The 21,109-nt window shown below is 36.7% G+C and overlaps 1 protein-coding gene across 4 annotated transcripts in view; it reads right to left on the reverse strand.

Moving 5' to 3' along the window:
• TTLL11 (tubulin tyrosine ligase like 11) overlaps positions 1-21,109 on the reverse strand; it is a 52,572-nt gene that overhangs the window by 19,318 nt on the left and 12,145 nt on the right. For 2 of the 4 annotated variants that reach the window (XM_069771207.1, XM_069771206.1), the window contains 3 exons: positions 15,017-15,592; positions 14,305-14,400; positions 13,651-13,769 (listed from right to left, as the gene is read on the reverse strand). In XM_069771207.1, the coding sequence (XP_069627308.1) occupies positions 13,651-13,769; positions 14,305-14,400; positions 15,017-15,592 (791 nt within the window). Of the gene's footprint in view, positions 1-13,650; positions 13,770-14,304; positions 14,401-15,016; positions 15,593-18,586; positions 18,715-19,153; positions 19,386-21,109 lie in introns of those variants that run through there. The other 2 variants (XM_069771208.1, XM_069771209.1) reach the window with 2 other exon arrangements.

Raw genomic sequence — 21,109 nt, forward strand, 5'->3', positions numbered from 1 at the left:
AAAAAATCAGAGAAATAATCTTCATTTTTTCTTCACTTCTCATTCCATGTCTATTTAAGACCACATGCTAGCAAAATAAATGCTTGCATTTTACCCTACAGTTACAACAGAAAAAAAAGTCTTGAAAAGTAAATGTCTTGCCAGGAAAAGATAAAATTTTCAACTTCGTCCCAACAAATCACAGTATTCCTGCAGAAGGAAAGAAAACAAACAAACAAACAATTGGTATTTCCAGCTGTCATGTATATCCATGTTATTTTAAAGTAATGCTCTTCTAGAGAGGAAAGCAGCTACCAGAGATTATTACAAAGCAGTCCGCTAATACTATCACACACTGGAAAAATCTACAGAAGTTCAAAGCAACACAGAATGGAGGGAGGAAGACCTAGAAGGTGAATGGAAGTCAAACAGCAAAAGAAAAACAAAAAACCCAAAACTGCAGGTTTGAGTGCTTCATCTGAAACTGCTTCTGAAAAGGGATAAGATAGTGCCCACAGTTGCCCAAGTAAGTCTGCCTGGAACAACCAGCATTTACACATTAACCAATAACGCTGGGAACATGTTAAAGGAGTGCAGTAATATTTAAACTCCAATACTCTTATCAAGTGTCTTGTAAGAATGTCTGACATGCATTGCTGTAATTTCCTCAGGCCTAAAACCCCCTTGTTATATTAAACATACCCTCAAAAATCTTATTATTTATATATCTTTATATTAAACTGTTAGTATAAATTATAGATTTTTCTCTCCGGTAAAGTAGTGGAACACTTTTAAAATATTAGCAGTACAAGCTGGACCCATTTTGTAGCTCTGTTCTCTGACATACTTGTTCTACAGCCGTTGTCTGGGTCCATCCTGGCACAGATGACTGCCCTGATGACTGGGGAAAAGGCAGCGCAGAGGGAGTTGCTCACTTAAAGCAAGGCTCAAGATCTAGAACTGTGAACACACATGTAATATAGCACCATACAACTGACGTACAAAGCACGGAACAATGAATACACTTAAACACGTCCCAAGAAAGCACAGTGAAGTTTGCTTTCACAAATTAGGAACCTGCATTTAAACTCTAGCACTCTCTAGCCACTGAATTAATCTAAGGAACACTTTCCAGTTAAGCGTCCATGTGTAAAAGACTAGTTAACAGGAAATTCTTAACATTTCCCTATTCTATCCGGTTTTATCTCAGGGAATCTCTATCTTACACTCATGTCTCCCTGTCTTCTACTTCTGTGGTCCCTTAGGTTGATTTTGCTTCTCCCTCCTCCTCGTTCTCCTCTAAGGATTGTCACACAACTTATATTTCACAGGACATACTTGTTCAGAAACTACCAAGTCTCTAATCCCTCTGGTTTTGGTATTTTCTTGGGAAGGAAAAAGACCCTACATCACATTTTGACATCCCATTTCAGAGGTTATTTGGGTAAAGAAAAACGTAGTGATTCTTTATTTTATTTTAAAGGATGAAAAAGAATTAAGATCTCAGCAACTGCAGTTGAAAAAAATTAATGACTGCACGTGAAAATCAGCAACATTAAATTTGCAGTGAAAAACTGTATCCTATCTCACTCACTCCAAGTATCTTAACAGGTTTACTCAAAACCCTTTAAAAGTAAGAGGGCTTTTTCAAAACAAAGAAACTCTTCAGACTGAAAAGAATATGATAACCTCATTCAAAAAAGTCTCATTTTTAATATTTAGAAATATCTAAAAATAATGCAGAAAAAATTTGCTTCCATTAAAATTCCAAATAATTTTAGAATTGAGCTGACTTTTTTCAGTGCTCTCCCCAAACCATGCATCTGAGTCAGTGAAACCTGCCAGCTAAGATACACTTTGCAGTCAATGAAAAGTACTACCAGTTACTTCAGTCCATCATTAAAAAAGAATGGAGTGTATTTTGTTCAAACTAACAGTACCAAACTTGGGCTTTTGTGCTACATTACAGTGAATTAATGGTTTGCATCACATGAAAATACATAAATGGTGTTATTTCTTACAACTGCATGGGGTAATTAGATCATTAAATCTGCTCTATAATTCACAGCTGCACTAAGATTGACAACTACTTGCTACGAGTTCTCCCATTCTTAACACTGACACCTAGATACATTGCAAATAAATAATTCTTGGAAGGCATGTGCACGTAAGAACTTTCAACTGGTATTCAGGGATATAATTCATGCATATGCATTCATTTATTCCATTTTACTGTTACCTTAATAAAACACTGTTATGTGGCCCAGGAGCCCTATTCCAAAGAAATTATTTGCTTCTTTTATGAGTAAGGCGATGTACCTTAGTATGCCCTTGGCTGATCGATTTGTTATAACATGTTCTAGGTTGCACGAATTCTTATTTTTTTAAAATCAATTTGTTCGTAGGTTGTGCCATTCCTGAGAGAACATAAAGTACATACTGCAACTCAGCAATCACATGAAGAACTTAAAGGTATAACTGGAAACTAAGACAAAGTATTCAAGGCTCATCCCACAGATTTCATGCAATCAAAACTACCACAGTTGGTCATAGTTTTAGGTTCACATTACATACAGGTTGTAAAGATGGCAAGGTTGACAGGTAAGAAATAGGACATTTTTATACTATATACACATAGGCATGCTGTATATACAGACATATATATACAAATACTCACTATATACACTACAATTTATCTTTACAGTAAATATTTGTACACTTATTTTATGAAAACTATCTGGTGGGAAGCAATTTAGTATCAGAAAGATTACAGAAAATTGGAAGTTACTGGAGTTTCCATTATAGACCAACTGGAAAAATTAATTTAAAAGCAGAGTTGCTGCTGTGCAGCACAAACATACATTCAAGAAGGTAAAAGGGAAAAAATTTCAAATTAAATAAACATGTATCCTTAATTCTAGACAAGGCAATTAAGCTAATGTTCTGAAAATCAAATTTCATTCAAGAAGTATTTAACTGCAGGTTAATAATGGAAATTGTACCATATACAAAAGCCATGAAAAAGCTATATACTGAAGAGTGCAGCTGAATCACTAGTCCTGCAGTAAGTCAAGATACCACCCAAAAACTAGATTATGTTAGCAAGCTACAGAGTAAGCAGAGGTGACAATTATTTTGCTGATAGCAGAAACTCGGCTCAAATGATTAGCATATTAAAGTGTCAGGAAAAAAAACAATATGCACTCAAGCCTAACTACTAATCAACTTCCCTGTATGAACATGCAAATTCAGTGAACCCACTTGGACAGACAAGCCATGCAGATGCTGCCTCTGCCCCATACTTTTAAGACAGAGAGAAAAAAAAATGTTTTTAACTTCAAAACACAACAGCTTTCTTGTATTGAAAACTAAAGAGGAAATTACAGCAAATACACAGAAGATGTAGTACTATATCTTAAAAATGTACTTCAAAAAATTAAGCAGTTTCCTTAACAAAGGAGACAACTGCTCATTTTCCTCCTCTTCTTTGCATTAGACAGGCTGTGACTAACACAGTCTAGCAGAAGAGAGGAGATGGTATTTGTGGAATGTGTACAGAAGACAGAGAATAAACTTACTTTCTTTCCCTATATGAGGAACAAATTAGATTTCATTTAAATCAATTTTATAAGCAGAAAGTTACTTCCTTATGCAGTGTTGCTGAACAGCCTGTTTTCTGGTTAGCACGCTAAGCCGTGTCCTCCTCTGCCTGGGTACTCTCTTCAGTGGATTCACTAGGCACAAATATATTTGTTTAGCTTCTACTACACAACAGTTTTTCAACTTAAGAGTTAGTCCAGATTAACACACTTTGACAAAATGTATTGCACTTTCAGAGCTGGATGGGTGCCTAGATACCAAGGCAGAGAAGCCCAAAACAACCTGAGCCAAGTACTGAAAATTAGTTGGAAATTAAGCCCTTGTTGTACACAAAACCACTAACCCTTTTCAGGCTGAAGAGATGTCAGCCTTGAAGGCTACATATGAGAGGCCCTGAATGGTGGAAATAACGTCTAAGAACATCAAGAACTTCTCTACCATATTAATTTTGCAAGCCAGTCTACCTCTGAGGTAAAAGGAAAAGGTGAATGGCCTTAACAACTACACTCATTCCACCCTCTCAAAGGTACAGTGAGCTAACTCCACAAAACACTTAAGTATGTGCTTAAGTACTTCATTTGTTTTATATCCTATCCAATGTAACCTGAGCAAATTTCTGACCATGCTTAATCTGAATTTTCACCATTTTCAGCTGAAGCTTGCCATCAGCAATGGCTGGATACAGCAAACATCTGTACACGACAAAGCTCCCAGGGATGCTTTGAAGTATTGCTGAGTTTATGTTTAAAAAACACCAAACCAAAACAAAACAACACAAAAGCAGCTTGCTTTGTTCGAACTCAGTCAAAGCAGGAGCACACACCAAAGGAGCTCCAACATCTATACTGTCAGTTATGGAACGAGGCTTCAACAGCCGCCAAGCGCCGCAAAGCCTTGCTATCAGGGTTTTTGGTACAGTTTGGTGAAGTCAATGGGACTCCTCTTGCCCCAGCCATTACTGCTGGTTATGAGGGATACAAAATACAGCATGCCTTAAGCCAGATTTTATTACCATTAAGACCCACTTCTAATCTCTAATCCAATAACTGAATTCAAAGATGTATTTCAACCCAGTGCCCCCACATTCATTTTTATGCCGTTTGGAAGGAGACTATGCACCCATCCCACTTTATTCCTGACCTCCCTTCTTTTTGGGCAAACCCTGAAGATTACAGCAACTTTTGTGGCTGCACTATAAAGACTAGAGGAAAGTGACATTGTGATAAAACCTTCCTTTTCTCTGTATTTTACAAAGGTTTTCTTTCCATTTAAGAATCATCGTAAGGGGAAAAAAAAAGCAAAAGGACTTCTTAATGATAAACTTAAAATGTAATCCTGTGTGAATATCTAAGAGATGTAATTGATGAGGCATGTTTTGATAGATCGCAATGTTTGGAAAGTTCAGATTTGATGGAAACACTCTTGACAGGTCACACTCCTCACTTTATTTCCAATCCCTCCCTACTGCTCACTGGAAATTTTAGAGAGCAAAAAGAAAGAAGAGAGATGTCAATAAAATTGTAATTCAATTACCTGCATCTCAAAACATTGTGATTCAAATCTAATTGGACAAACTAGTCTCCATTTGCAATTTGATAACATAAAAACAGACTTCGGTTCACACCAGAGCTAGGGGCCCTGCAGCACGCCAATTACTGTGAAAGCATACTATGGTTTCAGACCAATTAATTTCACAATGCTGAAAATGAAACCTTTCAAAATTCTGCAACACAATATCAATTCTTGTCCATTAAGATTTTTAAATGAACTGGGCCTGTCATCAGCTTGCTTGCTTAGTACATTCTAAGCACTTTCAGCTGTCCCTCAATATGGGGTCATTTCAAGAGATTCAAAATAAGACTGAATTCACTCTTTATGTGGAAGTTAAAATACAGTCTTTACATTCAAGACGTTAGTGCTTAGAATACAATATATGAGCAAACACAGACCAACTTGCAAAACTGGACTATGAATAACAGCACTTTTTGCAGTGATGAAGGTTAAAATGGGAATAATCGTAAATTAATCTGTTGTCAAGCATGGGATTATTTAGTGCTGTGTTTGTGTGCATTCCAATGATACTCCATAAGTTCTCCATTTTATTAGCAAAGGACTGTAAAAAATGAGAAGAAAGATGAAAATAAAACCATCAAAGAATGACATTGAGAAAACCCTTTTTAAAATCCCAATATCCTGAATATTCTAATAGCACGCCATCCACCAAGTTATGATATTGTATAGAAAATGCAAGGACTCTAAGCACTCTGTATGAGAAAGTAAAAGATAAAGAGATTACTAATGACGATCAGGTTGGCAAAATGTGAAGACTGCTTTGCAAACCTTAGTAAGCACCAGGGATATTTACTGAAGAGTGTACAACTGGATCTAGAGTCTTCCAGAGAAAAAAACTGAAGCTTTTCTGTAATATTTTTATGTAACGACAACACATAAACTGACCTCATATACTACTAAGCATAGTAACAGGCCATATCCTGAACACTATTAATTTAAAAAGACTGGCAATACATGGGAGAAGCAAGGCATCATCCTCTTTTCACAGAATGAAGATGGTAGCAGGAATAAAATGTTTTGTTTAAAGGTCACTGAGTAAATCAGGAAAGGAAATTGCATCTTTTATGTCCTAGTCCAGAGTTATTTTCACAGAACCAACTTTTCCTGTAATGGTTTGATAGATAAAAACATTCAAGTGAATTACTGAATTCCTACTGTATCTATGCTAGCAATATGGTTTTAGCTATTTTCGAAGAAACATTATTATTGCTTATGTATTTATGCATTTTCAGTCAATTAAAACCTTTCAGATTACATGTGAAATAGAGCCACTTATAAACTAAAATATCTGACCTAATTTTTATCAGCAGATTTTCTTTTCTTTTCTATGTTAGTACTGCTGCCACAGCACATTCTAATTATTTGACACTGTTCTGCACTCAGTATTGTATTTTCTGTTGTTGTAGTAGTAAACACTCTTGTGGTGCTTTCCTCGAAGTGGCTCTTAAAACCAATGTAGAACTATTCTGTGAGTCAAGCACTACCAGATCCTTCCCTTCCCACTGTGGAAGGATGTCTCACATTGTAGTTAACAGAATTTCCAACAGGGCCTGTCCTAATCAATAGGAGAAAGGTTAAAAGCTCTTAAGGATGAAGCAGATAAATAATTGGAAAAGCAAGAACAGCGAGATCAAGGCACCTATAACATTTGCTTCACAAAACCAAACAGAGTAGTTGAGGCTAGGTCTTCTTGAGCAGGATGAGAAATAGCAGTAGAAATAAATACTTTCCAACTACAGAAAAACAAAGTTAATGTTTCACTAATCTGAACTGAAGTAACATTGACAAACATCGCATTTAAAAGTCTCCCTCACATGTCTAACTCATCAAAAGCCGCATGGGCTAATGTAACAGACAAGAATTGATACTGAAGTTGGCAGATTGCCTAATGAAGGAATAAACCAAAAAGCCCTCTAGGAAAGAGAAAGGGTCTAATTCAATGTGCTTTCAAAGGGCTTTGGCAGAATGATCCTGAATATGAATGCTGGGTCATTTTGACTGATGGAGAAAAAAATTGTGTCAGCCTCCAAAATGAACCAGAGTAGAAAGATCAATCTCAAGAAAGCCACACATATGAGTTTATACGCTCTCGGGCAGAAATAAGGCTTGGAATGAAGAGGTGGTGCTTGAGAAGCATTTGAATAGCTGAAAACCTGACCAGACTGCCAAGTGATAGCAAAGGGATACAGGAATCAACCTAAAGCTCTAGCAATCAGCTCATACAGTCAATTAGCAAATGGAAGCCAAAATACTGATACTACCACAGCTAGGTTTATTACGTGCTTATTTTTATAAGCACTAAACTCGCCCCATATAATGCAAAAGGCACTGACAACCCTGAGTAATGAATCCCTGTGGAACATAATACAGTTACTCACAGAAGCGGAAGCTGAGATACATTGCAACAAGACTGCAGAACAGTCATTATTTTCTGATCAGTGATAGCAGCAACACCAGTATTCTTCCATTCAGTCTCTCCATATGTTTGTGTACTGAGTTTCTGACCCTCTTAAACCAACCCTGTCACACAGTCATAACCTTAGAATATATATAGTTAGATAAACACAGTAATCAATGGCAAGAATGACTTTATCATCATCAAAATCTAGGATAATCATACTCTTGAGACATCTTTGCACAGTATATTTTCATATTTCCATTAAACATGACACAAACATCAGGGGAGGTTATGAAACTGAATAAAAAATATCTGGAAATTAAATGGAATACAGCTGCACAGGTGATTTCCTGACTTTTTTTTTTCCCTCTTTAAGGAAGTACAAAATTGCTCCTCAATATCAAGAAATTAAGAATAGCATTAGGATTTGGAAAATGCCTTTGAAACATACAAAAGAGAAACATTACTGAAAGGCCTGTGTAAGAAAAGAGCCACACTCCTCTTGCAGTTTAGTAGACAAGGTTAGACCCATCAGTCACCGGCACAGCAGGAGACATCTCCTAAAGAAGCTGCCACTTAAACATAAGTTACATTTAAGGCAGAAATTACATAAGTAGAATGTCCAGAAATTAATTCATGTTTTCATTTAATACAGATCATATATTCTGCTAGAAACTATTAATTTTGTCCTATATCAGAGAAAGAAATAATTTAAAGTGAGAAAGATGTGTAATCCACACAGCAGAAAAAATGAGCCACCTCGTTTTATGCAAGAAAAGAGTAACATCTTTTGTGTAGCAAGTTCTACAAAACCTTGACTGGAATGTCTTCCTAACTACATAACACTTAGAGATAAAAAGTCAAACTGACATACATTAATATTTACAGGGTGGTCTCTGAACAGAGTGACATTAGCCAGTGTTTGCATGCTGATCTTGCAAAAATTTGAGAGAGACCACATTGGGGTTCCTCCTGCTCAGGAAATTAGTTAATCATATTTGACATTTGCTAGACCCACAGAATACAGAGAAAAGAATTGTACCTGACATATTTTAAAAAGAAGAAAAAAATAATCAGAACATCACAAATAAATTTCAAGGCTGAATTCAAACAAAAAAAACCACTTAAGTGGTATATACAGAGAACAGTACTGAAGAAAAGATAAACAGGCAATGAAACAGCAATACCATAATAGGTAATAAACCAAACCCACTCATTTTTGTGGACACAATGAATTGATTGTTTTTATAACAGCCATAGATTAAATTACATTTCGTTTCCAAAGTGTTTCAATTCTTTCTTCTGTCAATGGCTATTTCAGTGCTGAATAAAAGTCATTATATTACTTAGGGGGCTGCACCTTCATCATCTCTAGCAAGCAAAAAGCAGATTTTCTTCCATGAGCAACTCATATTTCTAATGACACATGTCATAGTACTATGCTTTCTTTGTCAAAAGAATAAAATGCTTATTTTCTGTCTGGAAATATGTAAGAAACTAGGCATGTAAATGCAAGAGATCATACTGGGACACAGAATAAACAGCAGCAACAAAAATATAAAGAAGTCTCTTATTATCTCTGGATTAATTAGCATTAATAAACTAGGGCACAAATATTTTTGACAGGACAGGAAAGCAGGTCATTAGCATTGATGAGATGATATAAATGATCTTCCTAAGACATTTAGAGCACACCAGCTCCAAATGATACTCACAGCTTGCAATTATACCACCAGTCAAATAGTTTACTTCTAACATCCACTGAAGAATATACAATATTTGCATACAAGACTGAGACTCCTTTTTGCTCCTCAAATCTAATGCAATTTTTAAAAGAATAAATATCTGATAATTAAACAAACAGTGAAACTAAAACATTTTACTACTATCAAGATTCAAAATCAGGCACAAAAAAGTAGAAGTTTGCAAAGCCTTTTAAAATGGATTTTCTGTTGGAGTCACAATATAAACAATGATTTGCATCAGTGATTATCTTAATTAAACTGCTGTTTACATAAGTAACGTTGATTTACTTTAAATGTTGTTCGGTGTCATTAGACCATTCATTTAACTGTGCAAATTTCCTTTAGCTGAAGTCTTCTCCCACCTTCAGTAGGCTGTGAATAGCACCTCTGCTGCAAGAAGCAAATCCAGAGCAAATTTAATACTATACAAGCTTTATACAGGTTTCTTTGTAGAAACGTTATGGAACATAGTCGAACCCCTTAACTTACACTACTACGTGACAAGGATTTCACTTTAAGTTGGGCATACCCAAGCTTTCCGACCATGTTGCCTATTACAGACTTGGATAAAAATGCATAGTGCGATTGCTTCCCTGTCCTACAAAGGGACATACACCACTCCTGCTCTACACGGTGCTTTGAATATGTTAAGTAAAAACCCCTACACTTCCCCATCTTTTTTTACATTACATTTTTCACTCAAGGAGGAAAGCTCCCTCCTGATGATACGATGACCAGCTGGCTAATCTAGTACTGAAGGTCTTCAGTAGATCATAAACTCAAAAGAGCTACCACTGCTGAAAAAATGTAAGCTGGAAAACCCACCACGATGATTCTGAAATTAGCAGTGACAGATGTTCGGAACAGAAATCAAGATTACTGGCCATCACTACCCCCGAATTCACTCTGTAGTAATGCTAGAAGAAAGTAAGCTTTGTTTAATAATACTTAACAGATTTACAGAGGAGTTAAAAATTCCATCTCTCCAAGAAAACAGCTCAGCCACAAATGATTGTGTTTGTTCCAGCATGTCATGAGCCTGGATGATTGCAATGATCTACTCAAGCCTTAAAATCCATGAGAACAGTACTGCCACACAAACAAAATCAGAGAGTTAGTATCTTCCATAGTATTTTATTAAATGTTTTAATTTCTTAATTATGAGTGAAACTTGAGTTCAAAAGAGGACTAGTCTAGGAACCAAAGCTAGGGCAAAAAAGGCTCTAAAATTTCATTAGGAAAAATAAATTTAAAAAAAAAAAAAAATCAGAAACCTTTTTATAACCATGCAGTTTTAGCTGGATTTTTCTTTTTTTAAAGAAGAGGAGCAAGGAAGTAAAACACAACATGTAGTTGATTAGCTGCATTCTTTCATTTCAGAAAGGGCTACTCAGGCTCTGTTTGGTCAGGCAAAGCCAGACACCACTCACCCTCTGGGTTACAGAATGGCTTGAAAACCGCCTAACAAAGTAACCCACAGAGCCGCTTTCAGATTCTCCTCTTGAGAGGCTCCAAGCCGCTGACATACATCTTCACCCTGCAGAGCAGTACATGGCTCCAAATTTCTTTGTTAATAGTTACTTGGAAACTCCGCTGTCATCAGACTTTGACTACAACTGCGCCAAAGTAGAGGATTCGGATGCAGCAAGGAAATTAAGGCAGCAAAGCGGGACATTAATCTCTATAGGGATACCTACTGCCTTCAGGATCTTGATGTGTAGAATAGGTCTTCTGTGTATGAGGTATACAGGATTTGTCTGGTAGGGCTTGCATAACATCACAGGGAAAAGCAGGCGCTGTGCAGCACTCACCCTGCTCATCCCTCCCAAAAGCCTCACATGTGCTTGTGTCACTTTTTATTCTATTTTAATTCCTTATGTTCTTTGCATCACGGAGTAACACAAAGCCTTCCCTCAAAATGATATCTTCCACAATGATATCTTTATTTATTCCAGTGGTAATAAATAAATAAATAAATAAATAAAAAATCTTTGCATGCATTTAAAGTTTCTGTTTAAAACATGTTATATACACAAAATATTAAGCACATACCTCAGTACTTAAATGGCCAGGACAAATTCTTAAAATTAAGAAAAGATCAGTCATACTGTGCAACAACAGCCACTAAGTATATTTAAGTACGTTCATTTGAACTTGTATCACTGTATATTTTCAATGACTAATTATTGCCAATGCCAAGATAATTACTAGTGATTGGTGCATGTAAAGACTGGAATTGTATTGGAAAAGAGATATGTATGGCATGATAAACTGATCTTATTCAACTTAACTTTCATTTCAGTATTATAAGTCACATGAAAGGAAGGAGGAAAAAATAATTGAAACTCCATAAAGATGAGGAAAAATTAAACTAAAAAAATTTCTGAGCTATTAATCTTTCCTGATAATGAAGTACTTCAGGATGACTTCTAAAACTCACTTTCATTTAGATGCTTCATTTATTTTAATCTGGGAGATAATTAGAGCAAAATCAAATCCATCTCCACAGCAGAATATTTACCTGAGATGCAGCTCAGACTTTGCAGTATTTCCCCTGTGTGTTCAAACTCAGTGTTATATATATCATTAAAACTTTACTTAGATTAATGTCCATTACTTAATTAGCATGAAAACCAGAGTCTGTAACGTTTGCTGCTGGTTAGCTGTCAGAAAAGGAATTCTTTCAGATTTTTTTTTCTTTTAATAGGCCAAATTTTGCTTTCCCTGCTGCCACATACAATCAGACTAGCAAAACTATTACAACGGCTAGGTAAACTACTATCCAGCTTTCTATCTCCAGTCAATTATTTAGTTAATACCTTTGTCCTGCAAACAGAGGTATTTCTCTGCAGTTACTGGTAGGAGGATTTGGAGAAGGAATGCGGGAGCACACGTCAGAACTGGTTGAGATGCACTGAAATGAGTGAGAGGAATGACACAAAGGGAAAGCATTGTAAAACCTTTGCTAGTGAAGACAAGGCAAAAGAAACTGGTGCTCAGTTCCTCTCTCAAATGCTTTTACTTTGATGTAAATCTCCATAGGTGACTAGGGTGAGGTCCTTTACTTGACGCTTACAGTAAGATCATGTGTCTCAAGACGTTCCACACACCGTGCCCAGTTTAATAAAAAGTACTTGGAAGTAGAAGAGGTAAATCTCAGCTGAATAGGTGGGCAGTTGTCACACAGGAGTTCCTGTACATCCATGCAAAAAGTTACCAGAATATTCCCTTTGCAGCAAGAAATAGGATTGACTTATGGTGAAGACATGCAGATATTCATCAACAAGATGCTCTGTTAACCAGATTATTCTGAAAAAAAGCTGCATCACTGATGAATTCTTGCTGTGAAGAGCCAATGGTTTATCTCATCACCAACTAATCCTGTTAAAAATTACTTAGTACTTAAAATGTATCAGAGAAGAATCCTCAGCTGAATGAGAGTTCCACACACGCCAGCGTTCTCCATGAATTTATTCCTAATTATCATTTGCCTTTTTTCCATATCTAATATGTAGTTAATGAATGCCTGACATAACTTGAGTATAAAAAAAAAAAAAGAGATGACTAGTTACATAATTACAGGTTAAAAAAAGATCTTTTTTCAGCTCCATGCACTGAAGTAGTCTTAAGGGTGAACATTAAGTACAGGCAACACACAGTACAGGTTGCTTTGCAAGACATTCTGTATACTGACCACAGCAACTTCTATGTGGCACTACCTCTGAAAGATTAGCTTGATCTTATAATAATATTACAATAATACAGAACTTGTAAGTATTGTCAGTCATGTCTCGTTCATGGGACTGTCTACAAAAGGACAGCAAATTTGCACTTGAAATCATTATAGAACATGAATAACATATTTAAGGTTGCCACTAAGTGCCAAGAGAAGAACAAAAATCTATATTCTAGTATGGAGGCAGGCCTACAAGCAAGAATTCCTAGGGACACACACAAAAAAATCTCCCTTTCATGCCTCCAAGGAACTGCTTAAAACAAAGTGTTTCATCAGAAAAGAAGATATTTCTCTCAGCCTGATCCCACCACAAGCATTTCTGTGCAAGCTGCTTCAGGCAGTTCCTCTCGTTTCTAGATCATAGATTTAACTATGTTTATTATCACAGATCAAGGAAGCAATTTCTAAATACTATATTCATACTTTTCAGCTCCAATGGGGCAAATCATTCAGAGTAATTTGTGACTTTCAAGCAAATTAATACACAAATTTACATCTCATGACTGCTTTCAATAAAAAAAAAAAAGAGGCCTCAAGTCAAAGTACAAATAAATAAATCTGAGTTACTAAACTGCTTGCAAGGCACTGATGCAAAAAACAAAGAAAGTCAACACACTTACTGGATATCTTTTCTCTTTTTTTTCTGAGGGTCCACTAGACGAAGAGTGTCTCTGATAACAGCTACTTTCACTTCTTCATCAACAGGGCTTGGGACGTTTTCAAATACTCCAGGAGAAAGCTTTAAATTACAAAGGGACACAATTATTCAGTATAGAACTAATGATTATTTATTCCACATTTGCTCAAACTTCATGCATGTCATGTATGTTTCAAATACACAATGATAGATTACAAAATACTTCTTAAAGGATACACAAACACCTTAACATTTTCAGTATGATATTACAACAATTTTTGGCAAGTTTCTCTAGTAAATTGAAATATTAAAAAAGGACTGTTGCCAATGTTACCATTTATATTATGTATGCAAACATGAAAAAAATTATTAGCAATCCCCTAAACACAAGTAAGTCAACTGCAGGGGATGATGAATAAATGTATTTATGACAAAGATGATGGAGAGCTTTCACAATTCCAATAAGTCATATTTCCAGTGCATAAGATTAGTAATGATTTCAAAGAAGAAAATTACAGAGAACCTTGGAGGTTTCATATTAGCAGACAGCTTTCATCTTTCAAACAAGGAAAAAAGACCAGAAAACCAAACCTAAACAATTCTATTCCAGTATCATGATCATGTTGAGAGGTCTTACCTCTTGCTCATGTTCTATCCTCATGCTGGGGTTTGCATTTACTTCTAGTAACATGGGCTTCAAGTTTTTCATCAGGAGAATGTCAAACCCTAAAATCTGTGCATAATAAGCAATGCGTTACTTCAGTTCCACTCACAGTGTTCTTCTAGAGAATGCAATGGTCATCCACATGTCAACATTCAGGAGGAAGAAACATTTGAGGGACAAAAGAGAAATAACTGAGAAACATGCTATATCGCTTAATAATTACTGAAACCATTTGCCTTCAATACTAATGGCTACTTTCACACTACACCCATCTCTAAATGCTGCCATCTGTCAACATGGAATCTTAGCACCTATGACAAGCAGGTCTTAAAACTGTCACCATTATAGCGGCATTAGGAAGCTGCAAAGCTTCGTAGTTACAACATCTAGAAGATGGAAACTGGAGTGAATACTGCTACTAACGATTGATACCCATTGAAAATTCTCCATATATGTTTATGGCTAGTAGTGACATACACAGGTCAAGAGACTGAGATTTGTAAGGTAAAACTTGGGTGAGGAGAACCCAAGCTCTGAGCTCACACAATGCTATTCAGTGTATGCACTACACCCAACCAGTGATCAGCAACATAACTAGGGAAAGCTTTTAGAAAAGGAATTAAACACCCAGAAGATGAATCCACGCATAGAAATAACTGCATTCCTAGCAGAAATTCCAACCTACCTGGAAGCAAGTTGGCCCAGGCTTTCCTGCTGGTATGTCAGACTGATAGTAAACTTTCAGTTCTGGTGTCAGTGCAATAATTGTTTTAATCACCAGTGAAATTATATCTGACCACAGCTTTTTGACATCAGCTCCTCTGGAAGACAGTCTGCACAGAATGCTTGAAAAAGTCCTCTTGCTGCCAGTGTTTACATTGTCAGAATGGATGAAATTCCCGCTATGGATATTTAGTGAATAGTTGGTTAAGTGCATAAAAACCTGGTGCAAATTTTTTAAAGTGGGTTCTTGATAGGGCTCTGTACAAAATCTAGAAAGTCCATCTTTGGCTATATAAATCTCTAAGGGTTCTAAAGATTTCAGTAAGACATAAAGACGAATATCAAATTTCAGTTTGTCGACAAGCAGTGGTTTGCAAATATATTCTTGGACCACAGCTGGCCGGCTCTGGATGCTTCCCGTCAGTCTGATGTCACTTGGGTCTTTAATGAGGTAGATTCCATCCCCCTGGCACCCTCCGTCAGGTTTTACAATAAAAGTGGGCTTCCAGGATGGATCACTGTCTTTCATCATACGAACCTAAAAGGAAAAGAATTACACTGAAAGACACTAATTGCAGGGGGAAGAAGGGCTAGTACTATGAAAGCCAACAAATTCCACTCATAAGCAAAAATAAATAAAAATAACATGATCACGATAGTAGTAAACGCCATGCAAAAATGTAGAAGATAAACAGTGCTGACAAGCACAAAGACAAACAGAAAAGCATGAGTAGGAAATTACTAGTACAGATAAAAGGTCATTTTATTTAACAGGCCATTGTATAAATGATTTCAGGAACTTCTTTATAATGTTATGTACCAATTTACAGAATGAAATGCTGTATATCTCATGACATCCATTTTATTAGTCACTAATATATATGAAACAGCAACGTTAAACTTGCGTACTCCATTTTGAACAACGACTGACAAAGATAAACATTAACCTAAGGAAAGGCACCTTATTTATTGAGGTATGAATGCAGACAAACAGTATGGGAAGAAGGAAAGATAAAGTAAAAATGTGGCACTGGTAATACCTCTTCCCACCACTGAATATCCTTCACAATCAGATACCCAGTGTTAGTAAAACTAGGGAATATTGAGCCATGTACAGGTATAAGCAAATACCACAAATTTACTAAACAAAGCATAGAGTTTATGCCTTAGTTGCTACCTACCACCATTCCCCAAAATGAAGGGTTTTCTAAATTATACCAGAATTCACCTCACTGACATGCAATTAGTACCTTTCTATCAAATGCAAGATAAAGCAAATTCTATCATGATTTCAACAACTCTTCTCAGTGGCTTTGATTTGTATTAGGAAGATCTGTTCATAGCACATGACAATTCAGATGCTTTCTTTAGAGGTACCTAGTGTGAAATCAGGAAAGGGAGGGAAGCTGGTGGAGAATTTGATGGTGTTTTGTATCAAATCATTTGGACGAATCTACAAAGCACTCCATGCCTGGCCTGTTGTTTCCTCAAGCTAGTGCAGATGTTCAATCTGTGTTCAGACGTTCACTGCTGCTATGCTGGTTCAGTGTGAAACACAGTGCGCTCTAGTGTATGAGCTTGCAAACAGCTAACACCAACATCTACCAGCATAATGTATTTTAATATGCAAAAATGCTTAGAAAAGTCACTACACAAGATACATTTCACTTTTTTCACAGAGAAATGCTTTCATTTCGCAGATTTCTTAAAAAGCTGTCAAATACTCTTTACTGCTAACAAGTTAAATTAATAGAATTACTCCAGAAAACATTTTTTCCAAAAGACACACATTGACAATTGAGCTTACTATGTATGGGGTGATGGGAGATGCCCCCACTAGAAAGAAAATAGCAGGTAACAAGTTTTGACAGCTACTAACACGCTGTGAGCATGTATATAAAGATCATCAAGACACAGAAACAGCAAAAAAAAGGAGAAAGGGGGCAGTGGAGAAGGTTAGCAAATCAGTACCTTTCAGTATCAGTTTCTTTCCATTGTAGTGCCTTGCCATGAAAGATCTCTGTTTGTTAAAGTCAACTTCAATACTTTGTAAGAATGTCATTGGAGGACTATATGACCTATTTCTGTACTGTTTACAGCAGCCTGGACCTTGATACTCATGTATCCAGTTCTCTCATTGCTTTGTAGATATCCATGAGTACAGTATAAGGCATACCTTGAGGTTTTTTCCATACTGTGCCCTAGATTCTTGGGGTGTATAAGGGAAATGGCTTACCACAAACAGAAATTATAACAACAGTGATAGGGAAGTACCCATGATTTGTCAGAACCTAACTGTCCTACAGAATCACTGATGTGGCCTTAGTAAGATGAAGCACAAAACTCAATTATAGAGAATTATAGGATTATAGAGAGGGGTCTGCATCCTCACACACCAAGAGAGAAGAATAAAAAGGAAAAAAAGAAAAAGTTCTACAACTCAGATCTAGATCCAAATGTCTCAAATTCAAAAGGCAGTTGAATCTGAACTTTTTGCTCAATCCCATTTCTTCATAATGACCCCACTGTCATTTCTTCATACTGACATCAGCAGCTTGATTTCTGGGGCATAAACAGGGCTTGGCAATATAACAGACAACAGCCTTTTATAGAAACTAGCTTCTTGGAAGCAACTATAAATATCTTTGAATTTTTTGGCTTTAACAAACTAATGGGAGTTACATAAGAAGTAAAACTAAAAAAAATTTTGGGAAAAAGAAGAGGGAAATGGCCATTTTTCTTTCCTAAAGATTCAATTACCTTATCTGTGAGAAACTTAAATAATCCCACCTGGAACAGCATGTTAATAGTTGGCAATCCAAAACATGATTATTGTAATAAGGTTGTTTTGGCCTTTGAACATGTTAAACTGATACATTCATTTAGCAGGGAACATTTGGAGGCTAATGTCATTCCCAGCTGGATACAGTGAGTCAGAATTAAACATGGCACCAATAACTAACTGCTGGATTCAAATCTGCACTTTTGTAAACAGCATATATTCACTCAAAACTCTCTCACACAAAAAAAAAAAAAAAAAAAATCAATATAATTAGGGTATTTTTTTACATCAGAGAAAAGAGCAATTACACCATCTAAATAGCCTACAAAGTTCACATTCCCAAGAAGCAAACCTAAACTTTGCAAGCTTCAATGCATTTTATTTGAGGATGAAAAAAATCATGAAGACAGTAACTAGGTCACTGTAAGGGCCTGACACATCTGCTGAATATCAGATCTTTCATGTTATATGCATATCTCCCACTGCCTAAATAAATTTTAGTTATTTTATTACTTGTATAGCAAAAATAAGAACTGCAGAGATTTGGATGCCTCAATTAGTAGAAGTGAAATTAAGAAAGAAAGAAAGAAAGTCACAAAGGATTTAGAGTCATCTTAGATGAATTTTAAAAACTATTCATAAAATATGGCAAGTTTTACAACATGCAGCAAGGAAAGAATATGAGCATGTTTAAGCCAGTGAGTTAATGTGTCTCAGCTTTCAGAAGCATCGGAGGAAAAAAGCAGCTACCTGAGGTACAGGATGACTGAAGACCTGTCTGCCATCTCTCCGAATCCCGTCAGCACCAGTGGTGCTCACAGCTATCGGAAGCTGTTTGGCAAGTGGAATGTGAATGTAGTGATGCAACTGGCACACACCAAGAACAGAAAGAGAACCGAAGGGAACTGGTATTAATTGGCAACTGGTTTGGAGGTCAAGGACTGAGCAAGCAGTGGAAAATGAACTGATGCATTACCTTCTTGGGTAGCCTTTTAAGTTCATGGTAAAGCAACAGGACCCTAGTAAGGAAGCCTCTGTAGCTCCCCCAGCTCTACATCTACACGCAGAGAACAGCAAAAGTCCCTACAGGTGTAAATATAGTAGTACTACATTCACAAATATTTAGGAGGAAATCAAATGTTAGAGCACAAATTGTAATTTATCAAAATGCAACTATAAAAATCCAGGTTTCAATGAACAGATGCTGAAGGACTGTAGCTCATGAAACTCCTAACAGCACTGGCCCTGGCAGTCCTAACAAAGAATGCAGCTAAAGAAAACGCAGGATGAAGACTAGCACGTTTATCAGCTACTCACGGGATTCGGAAGAATAAAGCACTTAAAATCTCTTCTTTTCAAAACGGAGGGATGTCACAGTACAGACCACTCTTTCCTTGCATTCACATGTCTTATGGCACCAGACCTGCAGCTGCTATTCTCTCCATTCAGCCAGCACCATGCTGAACAAAGTCAGGGATCTGGTTTTACACAGGCCTGCAGCTCACCAGCAACAACTGAAGATTGACTTTAAGATGCCTGAGGATACAAGCTAACAAAGAAAAAACAATCAATTGCCACCATCAGCCATGGCACTCTAGAATGAAAGAGAAAAAAATTAACGCACAGGAAAAGGCTGAGCGCCGGTCAGATCATCGTGATTTTTGGACAACACCCCCTCCTGCAACTACATTAGGCTGCTGATGCAGACAAGGTTCTGCTAGCAGCAATGTTCCCAAGGCCTGAAGGACTTCTGGCTCCATCCTGTCCAGTCATTCACTTCATTGAGAACCACATTGCTAAAAGCCGTCCTACTAGCTACTGCAGAAATTCAAGATTAATTATTTAGACTAGGATTTTTCTCGTGGACAAGTGTCACACTAACTCAATGAAAGATCCTTCTTCAAAATAGGTCACTTTGAGGGATAAAACGCCACAATGGAGATCAGGCTTACATAAACAGCATGTGGATAAATAGGTCCAAGTAGATCAGCAGGCCTAGATGTACAAAGAAGGAAGGCAGGATTTATGCCTTAGTCTTTCTACCACTAATGAATAATCTTCCCCTGACGTGACATTACTCTGCATACTAAAGGAGTTTCTCTGGTTCACCGTTGTTAAACTTAGCATCCCAGAAAGCTACCTGGTTAATCTTAAAAGTCTATGACTAAACATACCCTACTATGACTCTAGTTGTACATACGAAGCAACAATCGTGGTCTACTAGGGCAGAAAGTAATAAAGAACCTCTCTGAGATCAGCTGGGGCAATCTGCCTCCCATTCCCATGCCTGTTGTTCACGCCTCAGGCTACTTCTGCTCTGCTACAGCAGCACCTTTTCAAAAAAGGTAATGCTTTCTGGGGACTACTGTTAAAGATGCAACAGCAACCTGCTTTTGAAGTACTGCATTTTAACAATCATTACTCTCACAGATCTCATACTTAACTCTTTCCATTTATCTGGAAAAGAAATAATTTTCTCCATCATTTTCTAGTCCATTTTTTGATGGACTAGAAGACCTGGACATTATTCAGGCCTTCTAGTCCATCAAAACTTATAAATGGCAGATGAAGATGGGATGGTGGGGAAAGGGGAAACAGTAATCCAGAGTCAGTCTGTTTTTCAGCAGATTGACTGCCTTGAAGCAGATGGTTTCCTGATCTTCAAGGAAATTCCTGACAGTCATCTTCAGATTCTCCACAATCCCCTCAACTATGTTCTTTCAAATTCTCATTATGAGGAAGCTTGTCCAGACTTAGAAGATTCAGTCATGTAGGAAAATTAGTTCATATGAAATGAAGTATTTCTTTGTACTTAGCTTGACAGAAGGAAATTATCTTTAAAAACATGTTAACTGTTTACAGTCAACAGCAAGAGGAGAGTATGATGTTTAAAGGCATGAAAATCTGATCCAGTTGCAGGTTTGCCTTTCATGAGGAAACACAGGCTGAATTAATATAGTGTTCTGAAAAAAAAGCATGTAATGGGCTATAAGATTTGACAGCACAAAGACTACAAAATTCATGTCTATGCCTAAGAGGTATTCAAACGCTGAAAACCTGATTAAACCACCAAAAATACGCTGTGCTAGAAATGAGACTGTCCAAATTAGATTCTTATTAAAAATTAATCATACTAGGCCTATTCATCATCCTCACAGACAACACAAAAAAGGTAGTATGAGAGCAATCAAGGTCCTGGTTTGAATCCTAAGCTAGTTACTTTTTAGAAATTGGAATTTCCTATTAGAAATAAGTTCTTAGCACACAGATTCC

Source organism: Haliaeetus albicilla, chromosome 26 (genome assembly GCF_947461875.1).
Source record: "Haliaeetus albicilla chromosome 26, bHalAlb1.1, whole genome shotgun sequence".
Lineage (NCBI taxonomy): Eukaryota > Metazoa > Chordata > Aves > Accipitriformes > Accipitridae > Haliaeetus > Haliaeetus albicilla.